General features: G+C 41.6%; 2 protein-coding genes across 4 annotated transcripts in view; one reads left to right on the top strand and one right to left on the bottom strand.

Annotated features, from left to right (window-relative positions):
• Positions 1-25,233, bottom strand: part of LOC125455283 (protein FAM181A-like) — a 143,076-nt gene extending 117,843 nt beyond the window's left edge. Inside the window, exon 1 of the mRNA XM_048537009.2 lies at positions 24,790-25,233. The gene's annotated coding sequence lies outside the window, so the exon portion shown is untranslated. The remainder of the gene's footprint in view (positions 1-24,789) is intronic.
• prima1 (proline rich membrane anchor 1) overlaps positions 24,396-26,320 on the top strand; it is a 155,283-nt gene continuing 153,358 nt past the window's right edge. For all 3 annotated transcript variants that reach the window (XM_048538594.2, XM_059649060.1, XM_048538593.2), the window contains exons 1-2: positions 24,396-25,859; positions 26,022-26,169. In XM_048538594.2, the coding sequence (XP_048394551.1) occupies positions 25,776-25,859; positions 26,022-26,169 (232 nt within the window). In that variant the 5' untranslated portion in view covers positions 24,396-25,775. The remainder of the gene's footprint in view (positions 25,860-26,021; positions 26,170-26,320) is intronic.

Consider the following 26,320-nt stretch of genomic DNA (forward strand, 5'->3'; position numbering starts at 1 on the left):
TATTGTTTACGTTAAGTTTGTTCTGTCTACAACCCTGATTTGATAATTGTTACCCTGGCAGCTCTGACAATCTGACCTTTTCCTATGGTGTAAACACTAGTATAAAGTACTTACTCATTATGTCTGACATTTATCAATTTTCATGACAATATCGCTATTGCGAGCTTACAAGTTTCATGATACAGGGTCAGACATTTAGAATTACGTTGAGGAGAAGTTTTTGTTATTCAGAAGGTTTTTAATGTTTGATTTGTCTATTGCAGAAAGCTGCAGGTGATCAATTGATAAACACTTTCAGGATTGGGATTCAAATACTTTTGGGAAATAAGGATATTAAGTGATTCGGGTTCAAGAGGGACAGTGGAGTTGACTGCAAAGTTCAGTCATGGTCACAGTGGATAGTGCAGCAGGGCACAAATGTGACATAATTCTATCCCTATTTCTCAGGTTCCAATGGATCGAAGTTCCGACTGCCCCACTGATGGAATGAAATTAAGAAAGAGTGAATCAGCAGGATAGGTCATTAGCTGAAATTTCTCTGAATTGCTTCATATTCCTGGGATTATTTGAATGTCGGCAAAACAACCAGTCCAGGTCAATATAGTGGTGGAAATGGGTCCCATGGAAGTTATTTAAGACTGAGAACTGTCCTAGAACACTTCAAAACTTTTAAGGTAGCCTCAGTAAAATTGGCCGTAGGTTGAAAGGGACATCAAGGTTCTCTGCAGCTTGGACAAATTTTAGTTATATTCTTCTCCCTAGCAATGCTGCCTAATGTTTTTGATGTCTCCAGCATTTCTTGTTCTTATTCACAATATCTAGTATCTAAAGCTTTATCTTCGGTTTACAATTCTGAGATTAGATTGAGCAACTATTGAACGATTAAATGCCGGCTCTTACAGTGTTTGCTGATGCTAATTCCCTTAGGAACATAGGAACAAGAGAAGGCCATTCAGAACCTTGAGCCTGCTTCACTACTCAATAAGATCATGGTTGAGGTTTGGTCTGACTCCATATCCCTGAAGGGTCTAGGCCCGAAACATCAGCTTTTGTGCTCCTGAGATGCTGCTTGGCCTGCTGTGTTCATCCAGCTTCACATTTTATTATCCATATCCCTGCGTTGGGCCCCTATCTCTTGAAACCCTCGCTTAATTAAAAATTTTCGACCGCAGATTTATATTTAACGAAATACTTAACATTGACCATCAGTTGAAGGATTAGAGTTCCAAACCTGCACTACTCTTTGCATGTACAAGTGCTACATTCCAGATGCTCCTATGTAGGGCAGTTATAGTGGCTCTGAGAGCTCTTGATGTGCAATGATTGTGGCCCTCCCTATGGGCCAGAAGTCTAGGTTCTAATCCCATCGGCTCCAGAGGCATGAAGTTATATATCTGAATACGTTGATTAAAACATCTACAACAGTTCTGAACTGAAATATTTTCCATAACAGAAAAACCAAACAACCATTTCTTCCATAATGTTGATTCAAAACAAACTTTGATAAAATCTTGGAAAGCAAAAGCGTTGTAAAAATAACGGAAGGCAATTTTTTAACTTTTGTTAATTGTTTATAATTGTTGATATCTGCGGTAGTGTGGTTGTACTTCCTCATTTCATTTCTGTTATTGATAAATTTGATTGATTAGATACATATAGTTTCTAGAAGCAGAAGGAATAACTAAAGTTCATTAGCCAAATTTACTTCACCTTAAAAGATTTGTTCCATCATTGGAAAGAGATAACAGAAAGTGTCCTTGAAATTAAAACACTAACCAGTTGTTCAAATAAATTGTCTACAGAAATCTCAGGCAGAACATATGAACAAGAGACCCAACAGTTATTGCAAATATGGGTACCACCCTTCCTTGGTATGAAACTGTAACAGCTGCAAAACAAATGGTACCCCCAACCGAAAATAGTGGTAGGAATTCATTTGGGCTAAGTGATTGAAGCATATTATACAAAACAGTGTATAATTATGTTCTTTAGCAACACAGATTCTAAAACTATGAAATCAAATGATTCAAATTAAAATGCTTGCTAGAAAACCCAAAGTAAAATAAAATGTTGTTTCATCCATCACTCCGTAACAGTATGCTGCTGTCACATTTTGTCCTTTCAATTAATTGATTATCTGAAACATTACATATGCTATCGTATGGCACACATACTCATGTATATTGAACTCTTTTAATGGTACTTTACTTAGTTAGATAAATGCTTACTCAAACCTGCTTTAATGTACACTGACTCATACAGGGTTATTCAATTATGTTGCAGATCAATCAGAGCTTGTCTAGACTGCTGGTAAATTCGACTGGATATTATGCAGTTATACCTCCTATTTCTTATATGCACAGCTAAATATTTCAGTGCTGATATAGATTTTTCTGCTAATGTCATTTAACAAATACATTTACAAAAATGTAATTGCTAAGTGCTATCTTCATATGGCCTGCAAATATTCTTCATTGCCTGAGTGTATAATGTGTTAACTTTGCTTATAACTTTTCTTCTGGCAATAAAGTTCTTGTCTGCATTTGGAAAAATGGGTGTCAATATGGAAATGTACTTCAAAATTTATTTTTCAACCTACCTGAGTCATGTGGATAATTTCACCAATTTCACTCTCCTAACAAATGCTACGCTAGAAGTTCCAATGGGTTAAAAAATTAGTTCTACAATTTTGTCCCTTTATTTTCTATTCCACACCTTCTTTGACATGACTCTCAACTGGGCTTGAGGGATTGGTTAATGCACCTCCATAAAACTAGTGTGGTTCATAGATAGGTGCCAATCAGAATATGAACACAATGTTTATTAGGCTATAAATTTCAATGTTGTGATAATAATTTCACTTTCTTCAGAACAGTACACATTAGAAATAACACTTGAGTTCACTCAAATTTATCTAAAACAGGTTCGGGAGGGTTAGACAAGGTCTGTATCCATTGGAGTTTAGAAGAGCTAATGTTAACGAGACATAAAATCTGAGAACACTTGACAAGACAAACACTGAAAGCATGCTTCCCCTCACAGGAGAGACTAGAATAATGGACATAGTTTAAAAATAGGTGTCTCCCATTTAAAGTGGATATGAGAAGGAATCTCTGTATTCAAAGAATTTTAATCTGTAGAATGCACTTTATCAGAGAGCAATGGAGGCAGGATAATTGTATGTTAGATATTTTTAAGGTGGAGATGAATAGATTCATGACTGAACAAATGCTTTGGATCTGTCTTCACTAAGGAGGACATAAATAATCTTCAGGAAATGCTCAGGGACAGAGGATCAAGCATGAAGGAGGAACAGAAGGAAATCCTTATCAGTCAGGAACTGGTATTAGGGAAATTGATGGGGATTAAAAAGTGGTAAGTCTCCAGGGCCTGATCCTCCATCTCCCAGAATACTTAAGGAAGTGGCCCTAGCAATAGCAGATGCATTGGTGATCATTTTTCAGCATTCTGTAGACTTAGGATGATTTTCAATGGACTGCAGGGCAGCTTATGCAACTCCACTCTTTAAAAAAGGTTGGAGAGAGAAAATGGAGAATTATAGACCGGCATCTGTGGGAGGGAAAATTTTGGAGTCAATCATTAAGGATGTAATAACTGAGAATTTGTAAAGCAATGACAGAATTGGTCCTAGTCAGCATGGATTCACGAAAGGGAAATCATGCTTGACAAATCTTCTGCAATTCTTCGAGAATGTGACCAGTAGAGTGGACAATGTGAATCAGTATTTGTTGTGTATCTGGGCTTTCCGAAGGTTTTGACAAGTTTCCATAGAAGAGATCAGTACGAAAAATTGAAACTCAGTGTCTGAAGACCCTTTTCTGAAGAAAGGTCTTGACTGGAAATGTCAACATTCCTGCTCCTCTTATGTTGCTTGGCCTGCTGTGTTCATCCAGCTCTACAGCTTGTTATCTCAGATTCTCCTGCATCTGCAGTTCCTACTATCTGTTGGAATAAACAGGTCCTTTTCAGAGTGGCAGACAGTAATGGGTGGGGTGTCGCAAGTTTTAATGCTGGGACTTCAGCTGTTCACAACATACACTAACAAGTTGGATGAAGGAATTGAATGCCATATCTCCAAATTTGTAGATGACACTAAGCAGGGTGACAATGTATGGAAGATGCTAAGAGGCTGCAGGTTGACTTGGACAGACTGGCTAAGTGGACACCCAGAGGAAATTCATGCAGACACAGGGAGAATGTGCAAACTCCACACAGACAGTCACCCGAAAGTAGAATCAAGCCCGGGTTCCTGGCGCTGTGAGGCAGCAGTGCTAACCACCGAGCCACTGTGCCGCCCCCAGACAAGGAGAAAATTCCCTTCACTTCTCAAATGTCGTTGGCTCTGGACGAAAGACATGCTCTGTTTTAATATTCTTGGAATAGTTAGAAAAGGAGGTTCTAATCTAACTACAACTCTGGTCTCTACGCATTTGTGCTAAGGGGGCACGTGACTCATGTTCCACTGTTGTAACACTACATAGCTGAGAACTTCCACTAGACAATCTTGTCTGTGCAGGTAAAAAGGAATAAGGTCTCGGTCTGCTGAAAGCAAATCAGCACAGCTACTAGTCAAGGAAGCTAGACAAACTCCATTCATTTAATTGCAGAAGCAAGCATGCCCAGAAAATCGCTCAACTGCCAAAGTCAGCACTGCTGGAATCATGCAACTTAATAGCCGCACCTGTACACAATTCGTGATGAACAACACAAAGATTGATGCGCATATTCACTTTTAACGTTTACCTTTTCAGACTCATTTCACATTTTTAATCTGCGTGTATGTGTGTCATGTTCTATTATCTTTTCTCATGTTTCAATAACAAATGAATTTGCTCTTTAACTTAAGTAAGTTTGTTTAAATCGGCACCTTTTAAAGTATAAATACATTTGGGCTGGGAAAACAGCAACCACGAGGAAATTTACCTGATTGTGACCAACCCAGAGAGGGACTAAATAACAAAGGAGAATGCAGGAGCATAATCATTTGGCCACATGCCCATCTGGAATCATAACCAACTGGGGACCCTCACCAGAGACCTGCTGTAACAAATTACAAGCTCATGTCTGGAATTGCACTGACAATAAAATTAATGAAGGGGAAATGACCAGGAAAAGTAAATTGAAAGCTATTTTAAAAAAAAACTGCTCCAAGGCTTTCTTGAGTCTGTACTACTGAAGTACCAAAAACTCCACATTAGACGTTTCTCAAGGAGAACTAAGGGAGAGTACAGTGAGAATTTCAGACTAAAAAGAGTTCAAGCTGAGGGGTAGGTAATCACCTGTGCTCAGACTTAATTGCTAAAGCAAGATAAAGTGTGGAGCTGAATGAACACAGCAGGCCAAGCAGCATCTCAGGAGCACAAAAGCTGACGTTTCGGGCCTCGACCCTTCATCAGAGAGGGGGATGGGGAGAGGGAACTGGAATAAATAGGGAGAGGGGGAGGCGGATCGAAGATGGAAAGAAAACAAGATAGCTAGAGAGGAGAGTATAGGTGAGGAGGTAGGGAGGGGATAGGTCAGTCCAGGGAAGATGGACAGGTCAAGGAGGCGGGATGAGGTGGTAGGTAGGAAATGGAGGTGCGGCTTGAGGTGGGAGGAAGGGATGGGTGAGAGGAAGAACAGATTAGGGAAGCAGAGACAGGCTGGGCTGGTTTTGGGATGCAGTGGGGGAAGGGGATGAGCTGGGCTGGTTGTGTGATGCAGTGGGGGGAGGGGACGAACTGGGCTGGTTTTGGGATGCAGTGGGTGGAGGGGATGAACTGGGCTGGTTTTCGGATGCGGTGGGGGAAGGAGAGATTTTGAAGCTTGTGAAGTCCACATTGATACCATTGGGCTGCAGGGTTCCGAAGCAGAATATGAGTTGCTGTTCTTGCAACCTTCGGGTGGCATCATTGTGGCACTGCAGGAGGCCCATGATGGACATGTCGTCTGAGGAATGGAAGGGGGAGTTGAAATGGTTCGCGACTGGGAGGTGCAAACGCCGACTCTCCAACACCTCCTCCAACCACCCCCTTGATCATGGCCCCACCCCCGAGCACCAAACCATCATCTCCAACACCATCCATGAACTCATCACCTCAGGGGACCTCCCACCCACAGCCTCCAACCTCATTGTTCCCTATCCCCACACAGCCCGTTTCTATCTCCTTCCCAAAATCCACAAACCTGCCTGCCCTGGTCGACCCATTGTCTCAGCCTGTTCCTGCCCCACCAAACTTATCTCCACCTATCTGGACTCCATTTTCTCCCCTTTGGTCCAGGAACTCCCCACCTACGTCCGTGACACCACCCACACCCTCCACCTCCTCCAGGACTTCCAATTCCCTGGCCCCCAACACGTCATTTTCACCATGAACGTCCAGTCCCTATACACCTGTATTCCTCATGCAGATGGCCTCAAGGCCCTCTGTTTCTTCCTGTCCCGACCAATCTCCCTCCACTGACACACTCATCCGCCTAGCCGAACCCGTCCTCACCCTCAACAACTTCTCTTTCGATTCCTCCCTCTTCCTACAGACAAAGGGGGTGGCCACGGGCCCAAGCTATGCCTGCCTCCTTGTAGGTTAAGTGGAACGGTCCCTCTTCCGCACCTACACAGGCCCCAAACCCCACCTCTTCCTCCGTTACATTGATGACTGCATTGGCGCCGCCTCTTGCTCCCCAGAGGTGCTCGAACAGTTCATCCACTTTACCAACACCTTCCACCCCAACCTCAAGTTCACCTGGGCCATCTCCAACACATCCCTCACCTTCCTGGGCCTCTCAGTCTCCATCTCAGGTAACCAACTAGAAACTGATGTCCATTTCAAGCCCACTGACTCCCACAGCTACCTAGAATACACCTCCTCCCACCCACCCATCTGCAAAAATTCCATCCCCTATTCTCAATTCCTCCGCCTCTGTCGCGTCTGCTCCCAGGATGAGGCATTCCACTCCCGCACATCCCAGATGTCCACGTTCTTCCAGGACAGCAACTTTCCCCCCGCAGTGGTCGAGAACGCCCTTGACCACGTCTCCCGCATTTCCCGCAACACATTCCTCACACCCCGCCCCGCCACACCCTTCCCCAGAGGATCCCCCTCGTTCTCACATACCACCCCACCAACCTCCGGATATAACGTATCATCCTCCGACACTTCCGCCATCTACAATCCGACCCCACCACCCAAGACATTTTTTGCATCCCCACCCTTGTCTGCTTTCCGGAGAGACCACTCCCTCCGTGACTCCCTTGTTCATTCCACACTGCCCTCCAACCCCACCAAACCCAGCACCTTCCCCTCAACCACAGGAAATGCTACATTTGCCCCCACACCTCTTCCCTCACCCCTATCCCAGGCCCCAAGATGATTTTCCATATTAAGCAGAGGTTCACCTGCACATCTGCCAATGTGGTACACTGTATCCATTGTACCCAGTGTGGCTTCCTCTACATTGGGGAAACCAAGAGGAGGCTTGGGGTCCGCTTTGCAGAACACCTCTGCTCGGTTCGCATCAAACAACTGCACCTCCCAGTCGCGAACCATTTCAACTCCGCCTCCCATTCCTCAGACGACATGTCCATCATGGGCCTCCTGTAGTGCCACAATGATGCCACCCGAAGGTTGCAGGAACAGCAATTCATATTCCGCTTGGGAACCCTGCAGCCCAATGGTATCAATGTGGACTTCACAAGCTCCAAAATCTCCCCTTCCCCCACTGCATCCCAAAACCAGCCCAGCTCGTCCCCTCCCCCCCACTGCATTTCAAAACCAACCCAGCCTGTCTCCGCTTCCCTAACCTGTTCTTCCTCTCACCCATCCCTTCCTCCCACCTCAAGCCGCACCTCCATTTCCTACCTACCACCTCATCCCGCCTCCTTGACCTGTCCATCTTCCCTGGACTGACCTATCCCCTCCCTACCTCCTCACCTATACTCTCCTCTCCACCTATCTTGTTTTCTCTCCATCTTCGGTCCGCCTCCCCCTCTCTCCCTATTTATTCCAGTTCCCTCTCCCCATCCCCCTCTCTGATGAAGGGTCTAGGCCCGAAACGTCAGCTTTTGTGCTCCTGAGATGCTGCTTGGCCTGCTGTGTTCATTCAGCTCCACACTTTGTTATCTTGGATTCTCCAGCAACTGCGGTTCCCATTATGTTTAATTGCTAAAGCAACCCAGTTTGCCCATTTAATCACTGGGATTGGAAACCTTCATTCAAATAACAGTTAAAATAGCCATCCAATATTGGTCCTCATTACTGTACAGGAGACTTGCAGGAAAAGGAATATTTACAAGGTTAAGAGGTTATCACAACGTCTATTCTCTCTTGCCAGAGGTAAATGCCACAGGTTATGTGGAAATGAAGAGAGCTATTTTAAATATGTACAAAAACAGAAGTTGCTGGAAAAGCTCAGCATGTCTGGCAGCATCTGTGAAGAAAAAAATCAGAGTTAACATTTTGGGTTCGGTGACCCTTCCTTGGAACTCATATTTTAAATATTTTAAATTTATGTGAAATATGTACCAATTAGTGCCAGGTGTATACCAGCAGAAATTCTGCATCCTCAGGTGGTGGCCTGATTGGACGTAACTAGTATTTGAAAGCCCTGAGGAGCTTGCTTTGACCAGTGGGAGTAGTCACCTACATCAAAAGACAATCACAAAATCCTCCAGGAAATAATTCTCCATGAGGAGTTTAAAAACTCGATACACTTCCTGATAAATAGATATCTAGAAGAATACAGATTAATGAGTGCAAGACAGCCAGGTACCTTGGTTGATGAATGTGAGCTAATCCAGAAGCCCCTGCTCCAGAACAGACCCTTCCATTGTCACCCACAACTAACCGGAAACTGTAATAGGAGATTGAGCACATATGGGAGAGAGGGAAATGCTACTTACTAATACGCCTTCATTGTTCTCAATTTATACCTTGTCCTACAGTGAGACAAATCTTCAGGGCCTTTGAACAGCTCTCACCCATGACTTCTTTCTCTGGTTATTCCTTATTATAATCAATTGCAACTACGTCACTGATCACTACCACACAGATACATTGCTATATTGTCAAAGCTGCACCACCTCCTTTGCCTTTTTCTCTATTCTTCTGGCTTGACGAATACCCATTAGTATTGAACTTCTTATCTTAGTCACATCTCTGTAATAGCTTCCAAGTCATAATTATGTGCTTCTATTTGTGGCATCAACTCATCTATCTTGTCATAAGTGCAGCAAACATTCAGACAAAGAACCTTAAGCTTGACTTTTAGCTATTATTACTTGTGCTGGTTCTCATTTCTGCTGCACCCTTCTGTGTATGTTTTCTACCCCTTCTTGTCAGACTTTGATTATCATTTTCCTATACTCTCATTTATTTTTGATTTTTAACCTTTCTTTCAATCAAACCCTCAGCCCAACTTATTGGTTTAAAGCCCAATCTACAACCATAGTTAAAAGAGTCACCAGAACAGTAAGATAATAAAGTGTGAAGCTGGATGAACACAGCAGGCCAAGCAGCATCTCAGGAGCACAAAAGCTGACGTTTTGGGCCTAGACCCTTCATCAGAGAGGGGGATGGGGAGAGGGTTCTGGAACACTAATCCCAGAATGGTTCAAATGAATCCTATCTCAGTGGAACAAATCTCTGTTTACCCAGTACAGCTGCAGGTGTCCTATGAATCAGAACTCATTTCATGTGCACTAGTCTTTGAGCAATGCATTTACTTCTCTATTATTATTTACCTTATGCCAACTTGCAAGTCACTCAGGTGCTAATCTGGTGCTGCAGGCTGCGTAATGCCGGAGACCTTTCCAAAGGCTGAAGGTCATTTTAAGGCAGGTCTACTTGCAGTTTTGAACGTTAACCAAGCATTTAAAGTAGCCTTCAATGTGACCAATGCCAGCATGGGGGCCGTCCTCCTCCAGGAGTATTTCAGCTTGGAGTTAGATAATGAGTTAGAAAAGTCTGCCATGGCTCTTTAAGTATTGCTTCCAGATTTCCTGGCCAATCTCTGAAACAAAGGATTTCTAGGTGAGGAGATTCCAATGGAGGATAGAATGGCTGAATTGTACACTGATTTCTGAGACATCAGCAACAACAGGAGTGAGAAGAAGAGTTGGGAATGCTGCCCTTCAGTTGATCTCTTACTTCGAGGTCCTTCTGTTGATCAGAAGGATGGCAGTGAAATTACGTTTGCCAAGAGCGGGATGAGGAAGCTGGCCTCTCAAAAGGGCAGGAATGGAAGGAAGTGACTGAGGCATTAACAGCACAAGTATGATCCTTCAAACATGCTGAAATGCAAAAAGAGTTTCACAAACCTGAGGAAGGCAGGAAAAGTGTGTGCCAAAATGGTTTCAGTTGCCAAGCCCCACACTTTAACATCCCAAGATTTAGACCTTAGACCAACACAACTTGCTGTTCTTCTCATTCCTTTCTCTCAATGCACTGCAATAGCATCCAAACAGGGAATAGACATATAAAGCCTGCCAGCTTTGTGTCATCACACTTCCATGCCCCACAGTCAACCTCCAAAATAGTCTCCTTTCCACACAATCCAGCTCAGAGAAGCTTTGAAAGTCTTTCATTCTTTTCACTGGGTGGAAATCAGGTGAGAAGATAACTAAATAGTAAAGCAGCAGGTATTGACATCTGAGTCACTGACTTTTTTTGGAGGATGTGGTGTGCCTTGAAAGGAATGGCTTCTGTGCCTCTTAGAAACAGCAGAAGCCTTATTAGGCTCAAATCAGGATTCTTAACCATCAGCAGCACTACAAACTAACACCAAAATTTTGTCAGTTTAAAGATAATTTTGCATTAGTTCAATTCAGTTGAGATCACCTCCTTAAAGAGTTCAAATTAAACACTTCAAACAATGTAGTTCAAATACAGATATATACCATCAGGCACGCCTGGGAGACTGAGTTAATAAATACATTCAAGTCTTGTTGAATATAATCAAACCAGATGATACTGGCAACGAAAGTCTATTTATCTAGAAAGCAAACAACAAAATAGCTACACTTGCCAGAAACGCATGGAGTCATAGAGATATACTGCATGGAAACAGAACCTTCAATCCAACTCGTCCATGTCGTCCAGAAATCCTAAACAAATCTAATTCCATTAGCCAATTTTTGGCCCATATCCCTCTAAACCCTTCTTATTCATATATGCATCTATATGCCTTTTAAATGTTATAATCATACCAGCTTCCATCACTTCCTCTGGCAGTTCATTCCATACACACACCACCCTTTGCATGAAAATGTTGTCCATTAGGTCCTTCTTGAATCATTCCCCTCTCACCTAAACCAATGCCCTCTAGTTTTGGATTCTGCCATCCCAGAGAAAAGGCCTTGTCTATTCACTGTATCCATGCCCCTCTTGATTTTATAAACGTCTAAAAGGTCACCGCTCAGCATCTGACGCTGAAAACAGACAAAACAGCTCTCACCTATTCAACCTCTCCCTGTAGGTCAAACGCTCCAACCCTGGCAACATCCTTGTAAATCTTTTCTGAACCCTTTCAATTTTCACAGTATCCTTCCTATACCAAGGAGATCAAAGTTGCACACAGTATCCTAAAAGTGGCCTAACCAATGTCCTGTACAGCTGTGACATGACCTCCCAACTCTTATACTCAATGCACTGAGCAATAAAGGCAAGCATACCAAATGCCTTCTTCACTATTCTGGGACACTACATGGGACTCCACTTTCAAGGAACTATGAACCTGCACTTCAAGGTCTCTATGTTCAGCAAAACTCCTTAGGACCTTAACATTAAGTTTACAAGTCCTGCCTGATTTCCCTTTCCAAAATGCAGCACCTCACACTTATCTAAATTTAACTCCATCTGCACTCTTGGCCCATCTTATCAAGATCCCATTGTAATCTGAGTTAACCTTCTTTGTTGTCCGCTACACATCCAATTTTGGTGTCATCTACAAACTTACCAACGTTACGCCCCAGGTTCACATCCAAATCATTTATATAAATGACAAAAAGCAGTTGACACAGCACCAATACTGTGGCATAGAACTAGTCACAGGCCTACAGTCTGAAAAGCAACCCTCCACTATCAACCTCTGTCTTCTACCTTCAAGCCAGTTCTGTCTCCAAATAGCTCGTGCTATTTGTATTCCATGTCATCTAACCTTGCTAATCAGTATACTATGAGGAACCTTGTTGAACGTCAGATTTCAAACTGAATAGCCAATGACCTAGCTGTTGCACAGATAATCCTTCTCTTCATTGAGATTATCAGCATCTTTAAACTGATATAAGCATTTCCAACACTGATGTAGTCCATGCCTCGTTGCCTCTATTATCTGGAGAACTTCTATACCTTCATATCAAACATGGTGTTTGAAACTCTAATTTAATAGTCCCTTTGGGATTAGCACCTCCTTATTTAAATATTACTGTTAAAACTCAATCTGTTAATAACATGGCAATGGTTAATTTAGTTAGATCTTTTCTGTCTGCGTAAATTGATTTAAATATAAAACAATGGAGCATTTTAGACTGACTGCTTTATCTTTTTGAATGTACATGTGAGTCTATATGTCACACTGCAAAAAAGTGTTTACCAAGAATCTGGGGCTATCTTGCTCCATTGCATTTGCACAATGTGGATAAACTCCATTTCAAAATACAAAAAGTTATTATGATTTTTTAGTAAAAATGAACAAAAATACAGCCTTTATTCAATTGTGATTAATAATTACTTAGTGTTGAATTAGTCATTTGTGCAGAAGTTGAGTACAGTTAAAAAATAGTTTGTCAAATCTTTACATCTTGTACTCCTGAGGACAATTTGTAAGAATATTGGTTCAAGGAAAAATCCAATATTTATACTGCATGGGAGGAGAATGCCGATTGGTCGGCAAGAAGATTTTGATTGATAGATATAGTGCTTTAGAGAATGCAGCAATTAATGATTGTAATTTCTCGCTGTATATTACGCACATTCATGTAAGTCCTTCAAGTGGTCACCCTTGATCCTGAACAGCGCCCAGTATGCCACAGAAGGATAAAGTATTTCAAAGCTTGGAGTAATGGGTGGAGCTAGCTGTTCAACACTGTTATCATGCAGTGGCAATACAAATGGTGCTCAGCACTAACAGGATGTCACACAAATGAGTTATGAAGTTTCATTGAATTTCAGTGGCAGTGTCAAGACAGGTATTTAGCCTGTAAATGTGAAAGATTGGTGGATCAAAACAAACAACATATCCATTTAGGTGTTTGCCATAAGCTGGGTACTGACTACACAAACAGGCTGCACTTGCAAAACGTACAACAGAATGTCCAACATTAGACGTAATTCAGCAATTGGACAACATTTGATTATGTGAAGAATGCCTCTGAAAACTAATTTCCGATTGTCATTTGGGCTCGAAGCGTGGCATACTTGCATGTGTTAGAAGCTACATATATTAATTAACAATTCTTTATAGACAGACACTGCACTTGTTTCAAATCAACTCAAGTACATGACATCCATTCACTGGTTAATTACACAGGAACAATGAGCCAACTAATCAGGGCCAACCTGCCTAGGTCAAAATCTAAATAAAGCCTAGAAATTAATTATCAATATTAATTGGTGCATTCTCTATGGCAATACCTCTACCAATCAGAATCCACTTGCCAACCAATCAGCATTTCCTCTCGTGTAAGATAAATCTTGGTTTTCCACTTGAATTGGTATTTCTTTTCAATTGACCTGATGAAGGCAAGATGAAAAGCTTCGACAGAATGCACCCTCGTTCAGGAATACCCATATTCTTCCATTACTGTTTCATTGAGGTGTTTCATCTAATTGTTCATCAGTTTCTGGTTGATAAGTAAGTTAATCAATATTTTGAGAGTAAGTGTGCTGCAGGCATAATGATTCTTACATTGTTACAAAAATCTTAAATAAAATATCAAAACTAGGATTGGTTACAACACAATTGCATGAACTTTGGCACGTGACAGTCAATGTCTAAAGCTGCAGACTACTTACAGGAGGTTTTTGGAAAGGCTTGCGAACATCTGAGACGGAGAGTACAATCAATGCTCCTCCTCGTCCCACAAAAATCATTTTCTTCTCCACACCTTCCACTAAGTCAAACTTACCTTCATCCTGGGATTATCTTGTCATCCCTCATTAATCTTCCTGAAGCCACTGCATCTCTGATGCTTTTGACTGGCAGCTCCTCCAAATTTTGTAGAATGTTAATGAGGCCTGACCATATAAATTGGTTGGATCTCAGACTGCTTCCTTGAACAGCCAGCAAGTTCACTCTGCCTGTTAGCAGTTTGATATAATTGATCACACTGCAAGAAGACAATAAATTTGTTGCTGAATTTGAACCTCCATTATAAGGTTATGGCTTCCTTCGTCCACAGGAGATCCAAAATATTTGATTAATGATCTTCACTGCACTAAGTAAGCAGGTACCAGATTTGAATGCTTGAAAGCTATTCAAATCTCTTGCAGGACAGCACACCCATAAATATCAAATGAGGAAAGGATTGGGCTACCTTTCATTAAATCGTCTGCTTTTACCTGTTATTTTTACCAGGTCTTACAGATGAAAATGAAACTTAGTGAGGCACCAGGGAACATCAGTAGCACCTGCAAGACGTATTTTAGGAAGAATCAATACTTACAAAAGTGAAATGGGATCCTTGGAGGTGGAATTAGAACCAGGAGAGCATTTGGCCCATGTTTGAAAGAGTCATTTAAATTATTTCACAAACCAATAAATAAAAATTTTAATAACAAAAGCAAAAGTTTTAAGACCAAATGGTGTGGGAAATATTGTGCAGTTCTCTCCAGGCAGAAAGGTGCCCAATAGCCACTACTTTCGGCCTTCTATTCTTGACCAATTATGTATCCTAACTACAAAAATCTTTTTTACTTGTTTGCTTCATTTTCTAAAATAAATTTGTTAAGTGATATTTACTTCCTCTTTTATTTCACCAAAGAACTCAATCAGCTTACCTGGACACAATTTGGCTGAAACAAATTGGACTGGTTCTCTCAAATTAATCCATGATTCTCTGAGTAAAAATTTATTTTGACCTTGACAATGCGTCTACTAGTCTTGCAAGAACTAATAACAGATCAATAGGCCTTTAATGCACATATTTACCTCATGGCATTTTTTGCAGTATTTGAAATTGTTCAGGCTTGAGACCTCTCTATATTGAAGAGGTATTAAAAGAATGTATTCCGAATGCTGCTAACCCACTCTTCCACAAACAACTAAGAATACATCAGATTTGGACTGGGTGACTGTTTGACTTTCAATATTGCCAACCTATATCGCATTATGCTTGTGCATATTGTAGTCATATCTAATGTCTCTACTTTTCTCTCTTCTGCTGTGACTTTAAGTTCATCCTTTTCTTTTAGGTAAGTACTTAATCTGTATCAGACATGTCCTCTACTTCAGCAGGCTTCCTTTATTGCTGCTACTTGGCTCTATCATTCCTTTAATACTTTTTTTGTTTAAACATTCATTAAAGATTTTGTTTTTGTTAAGTTAGCTGCTAATTTTTCTCGTGCTTTCTCTTTGCTATCTTTATCTATTTTGGCTGATTTTGTACTGTACTTAAAACTTGATAATTGTAAAAATTCTGGGGATTTTGTGCTTTTTAAACACCCTTTTCATTTCCTAAATATTTCCTTTATCATCCTAGGATCTTGAGATCTGCTGGTTCATTTGTCATCCTCATGCCAATATATCTGACTTCTGCGCACTGTATCTCCACCCTGAAGGCCTGCTGTTTATTGTTAACTGCTTACCTGGACAACCTTTGTTTCTAATCCACCCATGCCAAACTCGGAAGTTGGTTATTTTTCACCTTTTTCTTTCTTTTCTCGTTTCTATAATTACTTTAAATATAATTCTGCTACGATCACTATTACCCAGATATTCTCCCACTGAAACAGGCTCTACTTTTCTTACATAATTCATCTAAGCAAATTTAGCACTATTCGCTTTCTCCACCTGAAAAAGAAGCATTAACTCTGAAAGCTCGAGATTTCAAATAAACCTGTTGAACTATATCCTGATCAGAGATAGCCGTACCTCCATTTCCTACCTACTAACCTCATCCCGCCCCCTTGAACTGTCCGTCCTCCCCGGACTGACCTATACCCTCCCTACCTCCCCACCCATACTCTCCTCTCCACCTATCTTCTCCTCTATCCATCTTTGGTCCGCCTCTCCCTCTCTCCCTATTTATTTCAGAATCCTCTCCCAATTCCCATTTTCTGATGAAGGGTCGAGGCCCGAAACGTCAGCTTTTGTGCTCCTAAGATGCTGCCTGGCCTGCTGTGTTCATCCAGCTCCATACTTTGTTATCTCGGACTATATCCTGATGTCGTGTGACTTCTGACCTAGTCCAACACTGACATGTCTACACCTTTTCTCTATGGGTCAGAAACACACTGATTAAGGAAGTTCAACTGTATATATTTTAGGCATTCTTCTCTCTCCGTGGCCTTACTTTTTTTCAGGTTTATATTTGGGTAATTGAAGTCCCATTCTATTACTGTTGTGTCATTTTTTAAAAGTATTTACATCTATAACTCAGTATTTGGGTCTATAATAAACTGTCAGCAATGCAACAACTTATTTTCAATTTCTTAACTGTAAGTGAACAGATTCAGTTTTTGAATTATATATTATCTTTTATCATTATTCTAGACTCTGCTTTTCTTTTTGCTTCTCTATCCTTGCTGAGTACACTATTGCCCCAAGTATTTAGTTTGCAGTCCTTCCCAAGATCTCCTGGTCACCACAATGTCATAATTTGTGCACACAGCTCATCAATCACATTTGTAATGATGCTTAACATACATTCATGCCAATGACATTGTATCAGTTTTTCTCTTTTCTGCAAATAATTCCTATGCTTTCAAAATAGGTAATGGACAACAATTCACAACATCACGCTCAATTTCTCATTTGTTCACTGCAGAGAACCACTCTTAAAATTGCCCATGAGATACGATAATAACTTGTATTTACTTATCACCTATAACAAGGCAAAACATCCAAGTGTGGTTCAAGGAGGGTCATCAAATAAAATCTGACACCGAACTACATAAGGAGATATTAAGATAGATGATAAAAAAGCTTGGTGAAAGAGGTAAGTTTTGAAGGATCATATTAAAGGAGGAGAGTTAGAGAGGCAGACAGGTTTTGGGTGGGAATTACAGAGCTTGGGGTTTAAGCTGCTGAAAGCACCAGATGTAGATCTGAGACCAGTAGCATGGGAAAGATGCAGGAAAATTCCTATGTCTTTCTGCCTATAACAAGAGGGCTGTCTATCATTGCTTTTTGAAAACTACGGATTTAACATCACATTTACATAACAGTTACCATCATGGACACTCAGGATGATTCTGACCCCTCCCCCCTCACCTTCATTTACCACATGTCATGAATGACTGACAGGTTCCACAGAAAGCTGCTCAAAACTTGGCTTTTTTGTTTAATTCACAGAATGTTTCTTCACGAAAACTAAAAAGAATTTTAAAGTAATACAAGTTTTGGTATCAAAACAGACAAGCCTCATTCAGAGAGGCTAGAAACTTGAGGGTAGTAATAGTTCTGAAGATTTTCCAAGGAGCTATTGGAGCTAAACAGACAGCCGTATTATGTATCTATGTGGTACTCAACCTGTGAATGCATTAACAAATGAAATACTCATCAATTCTACAGAATTGACATCAGTCTCCTGGGTGAACACAAATGATTTTCAACAAGAAACTTAGTTAACAAAAAAATCAAGAATCTTGTGGATAATTCTGCATTGGTTAAGAATATTTATGTAACTGTATGGTTTAAAAATATTTGTGAGCATTTATTTCTAATCTGAGTATTAATATAAAACATTTCCTCAATCTAGCTTAGCAGCTATTTATGTTGAAAATTAAAATGTTTAAATAAATTGCCTTAGAACTTGTTCACCTTAGCTTTGCCATAAACTTCAATTATATAGCAGCAACACAAAGACCAAGACAATTTAATATAAATGGTTTCTTGCCTTACCTTTACAGTGGTTTGTATAATTATGCAGCCAAAATAATTTCACGTTTGCCCAAGGCAACCAGTATCACTTCTCACTAACTGCCAGCAAATTGATTATGTCATTAACTGTTAATCATGAGTAATCTATCTAAAGCAGTTGTTGCTTTCTGGAAACAAAGGGATGAAAATGAATCATTATTATGAACTGAAGTCTGGAAATGGTAGCATCTTGAAACTATTTTAATAAACTTCTATGTGCCAGTATCAAATTCCTTAATTGTTAATTTAATGGAGCTGTTCAAAGCAATTGACTCGGTACCTTTGTTAAAGTGATAGACAGGATACATTAGATCACAGTAATGATTGTAATGATGGAAGCCAGATTCAATAGATGTGAAGCTGAAAAAGCACAGCAGGTCTGACAGTATCCAAGGAGCAGGAAAGTCAACATTTCAGGCTGAAACCCTTCCAAACGATTGCAGGTTAGGTGGCTTGGCTCTGCTAAGTTGCCCCTAGTGTCCAGGGAAACGTAGGTTAGGTGGATCAGCTGTGCGAAATGCAGGGTTACAGGAATGGGATAGCAGGGTGGGTATGGGTGGGATGATCTCCAGAGTCACTATGACTTATTGGGCCAAATGGCCAGTTTCCATACTGTAGGGATTCTATGAATATTCTATTCATTTGTTGTAGGGACATCCCAAAAGAATACAAAAGCTCAATTTTTAACAACTAAAGAGTTAGTAATTTCTTAAGGGGATTGTCAAGAGAAATTTATTTTTCATAGTGGTCAGGGAGCATTTGCTCTCACAATTTTGAGTCCTTTGATCAACATTATACCTACAAGTCATTCATTCATTATTTTATTCCATAAAGAGAGTCATTTAGTTTTAGAGTTCAATAATGTGTGTTTTAACTGCTTTAACTAGTGTATAAATAAAACATAAAGAAAAAGCAGATAGAATGTTCCATACCTGGTCTATGTTGCACAACAAGGAATTGACCCTTTCAGAACAGGTGGGAAAGTGATATAACTGTCAAGTCAAAATGACAAAAATAACTGGTTGTTCATTTATTAAAAAGAAAGTTACTGGCAAATTGCCTTTGAGACTTTCCACAGTCAATTGATGAAGGTTTTTTTTATATATAAAACACGGTGTTATGCTTCAGAAGCTTGGTCCTTTAGGCCACCTAGTGGCTGCAACTACAGTCACAGACAACAGCAAAATTAAATGGGAAATGTTGACATAGCAATTTATAATGAAAGTGGAAAAGTGTCGAAAATTCATAAAGACCAGAAGAAGCATACTTACTTATGAACAGAACATTAACTTTTTGCCCAAATGGCATTCTCCAACAATTTAGCTTGGAATATGTATGCCATAGACAACACTTAACATATATTTTAACTTGACCCTGACAATTCTTTAAACATATTTTAAATATTAATCTACTGTTTTCCTTCAAATCATGCATAGACTTGGTCAGGAGCTTTATGAAACGTCTTCTTTTCACTTTTTCTTGTTGGAAGGAAGTACCAACAAAGTTGTTTGGGCTATCCAAAGTACAGTTTAAACATTGCTCATTCTTCAACTGATTTATGAAAAGTATTCGAGTCTTTATATACCCTTGAAAAACCAGCTTGATTCAGGCATGTCACATGTGCAAATGTCTGTAGGCAGTAATGTGGGTGCTTGTGATTGTGTATTATGTATTGTTCTATGTTAATCACATAACATTAAATTTACACTTTGATTTCATTTGTTTTAGCATCGATCTGTTAATTTATGTTTGATTTGATTCTGATTTGTTTTAAAGTAGAAGTTACAAAAAGTGAAGATAGAATCCCTACAGTGCAAATAGAGGCCATTCAGTCCATCAAGTCTGCACCAACCCTCCAAACAGTATCCCATCCAGATACACCTACCCCAAACCCATAACCTTATATTTATCATAGCTAATCCACCTAGCCTGCACATCTTTGGATTGTGGGAGGAACCAAAGCACCTGGCAGAAACCCACTCAGACATAAAGCAAACATGCAAACTCGACACAGTCACCCAAGGTTAGAATCGAACCCAGATCCCGAGCACAGCAAGGCAACACTGTGTCACCCTAATTTGGTAGCAATTTTTTCATTTGGCTATTCTGTAAATGTGATCAAATTTTGGTTTAAAATTCTCTCACCAAGTTTGTAATAAATCATCCACTAAAAGAAGCATAAAATGTCAAACTTCCATGAGGACGCCTCTCCACAGCCATGTTTTACAAGGTAATATCACTTAGGAAGGGATATACCATTTCATCTTTCTAATCCCAATTTGTATTTTTAACAACCATTAAATGTATTGGACACAAATATACGCAAAACAAGGCTGAATCATGAAAACCATGCAGTGTTTGATGTTGCAATAACTCCCCAAAGTTTATTTGGTGACTTCAGTTTCTAAAGAACAATCTTCCAATGTTCAGTCATAGCAATCGCAATTGAAACCCAGACGAAAGATTTGTCCTTTGTACATGTCTGCACTCAAGATGTTTTAGTGCATTTCTTCTCAGTTTACTCAAGTCATCTGGTGCTTCTAAGTTCAAGAACTTCCCAGATGCAATTACTATCTGTAATTTGTCAGCAGATATGATATTCAATCATATTTGTCACGGCAGGAAATGCAATCTAAGTGCTTTCTGTTCAGCCATGACAAGATACATTACTATAACAGAAATATACTTCTAAGAAGGCATAGCCTTTGAATAAAAGAAAAGCTGTTGGGATTAAACAGCTTGCATCCACTTCACCAACACCTTCCACCCCAACCTCAAGTTCACCTGGGCCATCTCCAACACATCCCTCACCTTCCTGGACCTCTCAGTCTCCATCTCAGGCAACCAGCTTGTAATTGATGTCCATTTCAAGCCCACCGACTCCCACAGCTACCTAGAATACACCTCCTCCCACCAACCCTCCTGCAAAAATTCCATCCCCTATTCCCAATTCCTCCGCCTGCGCCGCATCTGCTCCCAGGATGAGGCATTCCACTCCCGCAAATCCCAGACGTCCAAGTTCTTCAAGGACCGCAACTTTCCCCCCACAGTGGTCGAGAACGCCCTTGGCTGCGTCTCCCGCATTTCTCGCAACACATCCCTCACACCCCACCCCCACCACAACCGCCCAAAGAGGATCCCCCTTGTTCTCACATACCACCCCACCAACCTCTGGACACAACGCATCATCCTCCGACACTTCTGCCATCTACAACCCGACCCCACCACCCAAGACATTTTCCCATCCCCACCCTTGTCTGCTTTCCGGAGAGACCACTCCCTCCGTGACTCCCTTGTTCGTTCCACGCTGCCCTCCAACCCCACCAAACCCAGCACCTTCCCCTCAACCGCAGGAAATGCTACCCTTGCCCCCACACCTCCTCCCTCACCCCTATCCCAGGCCCCAAGATGACCTTCCATATTAAGCAGAGGTTCACCTGCACATTTGCCAATGTGGTACACTGTATCCACTGTACCCGGTGTGGCTTCCTCTACATTGGGGAAACCAAGCGGAGGCTTGGGGACTGCTTTGCAGAACGCCTCCGCTCGGTTCGCAATAAACAACTGCACCTCCCGGTCGCGAACCATTTCAACTCCCCCTCCCATTCCTCAGATGACATGTCCATCATGAGCCTCCTGCAGTGCCATAATGATGCCACCCGAAGGTTGCAGGAACAGCAACTCACATTCCGCTTGGGAACCCTGCAGCCCAATGGTATCAATGTGGACTTCACCAGCTTCAAAATCTCCCCTTCCCCCACCGCATCCCAAAACCAGCCCAGTTCGTCCCCTCCCCCCACTGCATCACACAACCAGCCCAGCTCATCCCCTCCCCCCAATGCATCCCTAAACCAGCCCAGCCTCTCTCTGCCTCCCTAACCTGTTCTTCCTCTCACCCATCCCTTCCTCCCACCCCAAGCTGCACCTCCATTTCCTACCTACTAACCCCATCCCACCTCCTTGACCTGTCCGTCTTCCCTGGACTGACCTATCCCCTCCCTACCTCCTATAGTCTCCTCTCCACCAATCTTCTTTTCTCTCCATCTTTGGTCCACCTCCCCCTCTCTCCCTATTTATTCCAGAACCCTCACCCCATCCCCCTCTCTGATGAAGGGTCTAGGCCCGAAACGTCAGCTTTTGTGCTCCTGAGATGCTGCTTGGCCTGCTGTGTTCATCCAGCTTCACACTTTATTATCTTGGATTCTCCAGCATCTGCAGTTCCCATTATCCCTTGAGTCATAGTAAGAAGGTTTGGTTGTTTTTCTGGGATAAATAGCTTAAAGAAATAAGGAAAACAAACTGTTTTGCAGAAAATTATTAATGTTAATTTGCAAATTCTCGTTGCATATTTTGGAAGATCTTACATGTTGATGGGCTAAGAAACATTAACTGAGATAATGTAAAAGGGAAGATAACAGATTCAAAGTGTTCAAATAACAGATTCTTAGTCATTAAGTTGTATTCGCTGTTGGCACCATGAATGAAGAGATAAGACATGCCACAAGCTTGAAGAATCTATATAGATGGAGCTGGATACAGAATGTTTATTATATATTGTGGTATTGTGTTATTCATAATTCATAAAATTTTGGAAACTTCCTGGAGCATGATCACTATCAAACTTCTTTAACTAAAGTAACAAGAATATAATTGAACCATTATATGTTGCTGAGGTCAAAAATTATGTGGTAGAGGTGTACCAAATCAGGAGATACTGAAGGCAGCAAGTAAATTTTGGGAGAACAGAGAGGATGTGGGTTTCAAGAAAAAGCCAGAAAGTTTCTTAGATAATTAGCTAGAGTAGAATAAACAGTGATTAGAGGATAAAAAGAATCTACACAAGTATAGCTTTTGAAAATGTTCGCTAAATTAGTGTGTTTATCTTACTGGTGTATATGATGGTCCTGTGCAGTGATACTGGTGGATTTTACTAAAATTGGCGCACGGTATAATATGTGAACGCCTTTGTAGCTTATTACAGCAGTGCACTGCACAAATAGTACATGTGACTTGAAAACTCTCCCAAAAAATGCAACACTTGCATGTGTGAATTTATCTGTTGCTACATTTGTTTTGAATGCATCAAAGACAGCTGACCTACAGGTTACAAAAGAGTCATGGATAACTGGAATCTTTGATAGTTGCATTAATAGACATCCATGCACTGACATTTCTAATGTCGGCAAGAATCTATTTCGTTCCAGAATCTAATTTTGTGGTTTGATTAATTGTTTCATTACAGTTTGCATTTTGTTACTTTCCATATATGTTTTGCCTTACACAATATAATTAAATGCTCATGTTTGAGTCATATTCATTTTCACTAACATATAGCTCCACAATAATTAGTATACTTTTGCAATTTTGGAATTTTTAAACACTTTCATTTTTTCAATCTTTAAACAAAAACTCCCCCAAGTATTCTCGTTTATCCTGGTTGGCTGTTGAAGAGAATTGAGACATGTCATTTAAGTTAGCAATTTTCTTGATTTCTCACGACAACTGAAATGAACCGTTACAGCAGGGGTTTACCTCAGTAACCTGCAAGTTGTGTACAAAATTTGAGATACTTATTTGCTAACATGCAGACTCTAATTATTCCCCTGACCATTGTAGCGAGAATCTGGTTCGAGGTTAGTAAAAATCTCAAGGATACTCACATAAGATAAACTGTCAGAATTTTTAAAGCATTTACTATAGCCCCACCAGATATTTAAACCATGCTTAAATGGGCAAAATATTGAAGTTTATAAGTATGTTTGAGTGGGCGACGTTTGCCTTACGTATACAAAAGCGCTTTATGAAACTAATGTTTGCTAATGACGTTGGCTTCTCTAACTTGTCTTCTCATCAAACTTCAATCTATAAAGAAATAAAACATAGAAAAGCGATGTTCCAAAAGGATGGTCAGCTTAATGTGAAACTAATAATCTGTCATGGAACAGATCATGCTGACCTATTATTAATTTTTTTGAAACTGGGTACTTGTGGAACAGGAAGGGTCTGTAGAAAGAACTGTGTTTAAAAAAAATGTTCACTACAGTTGCCATTGCATTGAATCACGCCCTCAAACTGTGGGTAACTTTTAATTACTTTTTGTCCACCAACTTAATGTTTCCATTCTCGGCACTACAATATTTTAGTTTAAACAATCGTGGATGTTAAATGGAGCCTGACAACTTTGCCCTTTTAATAAGTAAAACCGTTTATTAATGGGTGTCACAACTTTGGAGGTTCTCCGTGCATCGCAACATTGGGACTGTCACAACTCTGCATCAATCACAATTAATGGATATAAACATACAACAACATGGCGGATATTAGATAACGCGCAGGAGCAACCCAGTGTGTTGAGTGGCTGCATTTGCTTCCCTTCAGCCTGGGAATGTACACACATTTGCCGGTGCTTTTCTGTGCGGTTTGAACGGAGGGCAAAACAGGACAGGGCAAAGCGTGACCCTTGGACTGCGGGCACTGTTCATTCAGACCTCAGCCATGGGTGAGGGAAGGGGTTGAGCCTACAGTCACTTCAACCCGCACACGGACATTCCGGGGGATAAACCCAACCTAGTGGCTGTCAAATACACGGCAGTGCACAATGGACACGCTACATCGGTCTGAAAAATTGCTGCAGCGTGTTAAGCGTAGATTAGATTCAGGGGCGAGCCGGAGCGAAAGTCTTTGCATAAGCAGGTCGAACATGATGCTACTCACTCAAGGACGAGCCCGGGTGCAGTGGAGTGATGTGATTTTTTTGTTTTTTCCTAAATAAAATACACGTTCGTAGCAGCTCTTGGGACTCTCTCGCTCGTCCACTTGCAAACTGACACAAGGCTCGCTCTGAACATTGTCAACGACGCGTTGCCAAAGACTAACTGAGTGGAGCGGCGAGGGGTGCATTTTGTACGTGTGTGTGTGTGCGTTCTGTAACGCTGCTGTTCCTCAACCCTTCCAGCTGGCTTTGGAAAAGGAGCGACGCCGAGGTGACTGGGGGCGCAGGGTAACCTTTCGGTCACACTCAGAAGGACCCGCGGTGCTACCTTCATTTCCGAGCCGCGGGCGGAGACCATGAACGGCTTGGCTCCAAAGCTGCCTTCGGAGTGTGTACACAGACTGGATGTCGCCTGTTGCAGCGATCGCTTGAAAGCGTGATCCTTCGTCTTCATTTAAAATTACCGCTTGGGAAGAGCCCCACCCCCCTCCTTCCCCTTCTCCCACCCAACCCCCAACCTTTTTTTGGCTTTGCTAAGTTTGTGTTTTCACTCCGTGATCGCCCAACACACGTTTGCAGCCGGCAGTTGCATGTCGCGGCCATTGCGACTTTGAGGCAGGTTCTGGCCTCAGGATAAACAAAAACAGTCAAGTTGTCTTAAAGACAACAGACGGACAGCTCTCCCCCTCCATCACCAGCACCCCCTTCTGTGCTATTTCCATAACCCCGCGGTTTCCTAGTTTGTGCGTCGACAGAGACAGAGAGAGAGAGAAAGGTTCGACTTGCCTCATGTCCCGAGGAACAAGTCGCCAAAAGGACAACTTCACTGTGAAGAGACTCAAAAGTATTTCTGGAAGATTCTAACACCCCGTGGACACACACACACACAAAAGTTTGCGGGACCAGTTGAAATTGGGAGCTGTTTTACCGTACGGTCGTTCCACTGCAGTTTAATGAGTTGCGACTGTATTTTAATCGTTCAGGCGGGATGATGAACGCTGAACTGTCATTGACTCTCTGTCCCTGGATTCTGAAGCGCTACTTCCTCGCTTCCCTGATCTTTTTCTTTCAGGTGAGTGCACGAGTAAGTTTGTCAAGCGTCGTTTGTTTTCTGCTCTCCTCGGGAGTGCACACACACACACACTCTCTCTCTCTCTCATACACACACCTCTACATTCTTCTGGTTTAATACAAGTTTGTTTTCTCCCTCCCCCGCCCCCCCTTCCGCCCTCAGCTTTCTCAGGGCCAACTCCAGAAATCAGGCGGGAGATCGGTTTTCGAGACGGGGACTGACGACTGCCATGAGATCTGTTCGTGTCGACTACCCCCGTTACCCCCTCCACCGCCACCCCCTCCACCACCCAGGCAATTCGTGTTTCCAAGTAAGTGGCTACCATCCACCTTCTAAACCCCACCCCCCAGCAGAGATTCTCTGTGTGTGTGTTGTGTGTGTGTGAGTTGCAAATAGTCCATACAAGCGATGCACAACAAAAAACTGCGTGGAACTAGGGCTAGCCCTCTTTCCTCTTGAGC

The sequence above is a fragment of the Stegostoma tigrinum genome, chromosome 10 (genome assembly GCF_030684315.1).
Source record: "Stegostoma tigrinum isolate sSteTig4 chromosome 10, sSteTig4.hap1, whole genome shotgun sequence".
Lineage (NCBI taxonomy): Eukaryota > Metazoa > Chordata > Chondrichthyes > Orectolobiformes > Stegostomatidae > Stegostoma > Stegostoma tigrinum.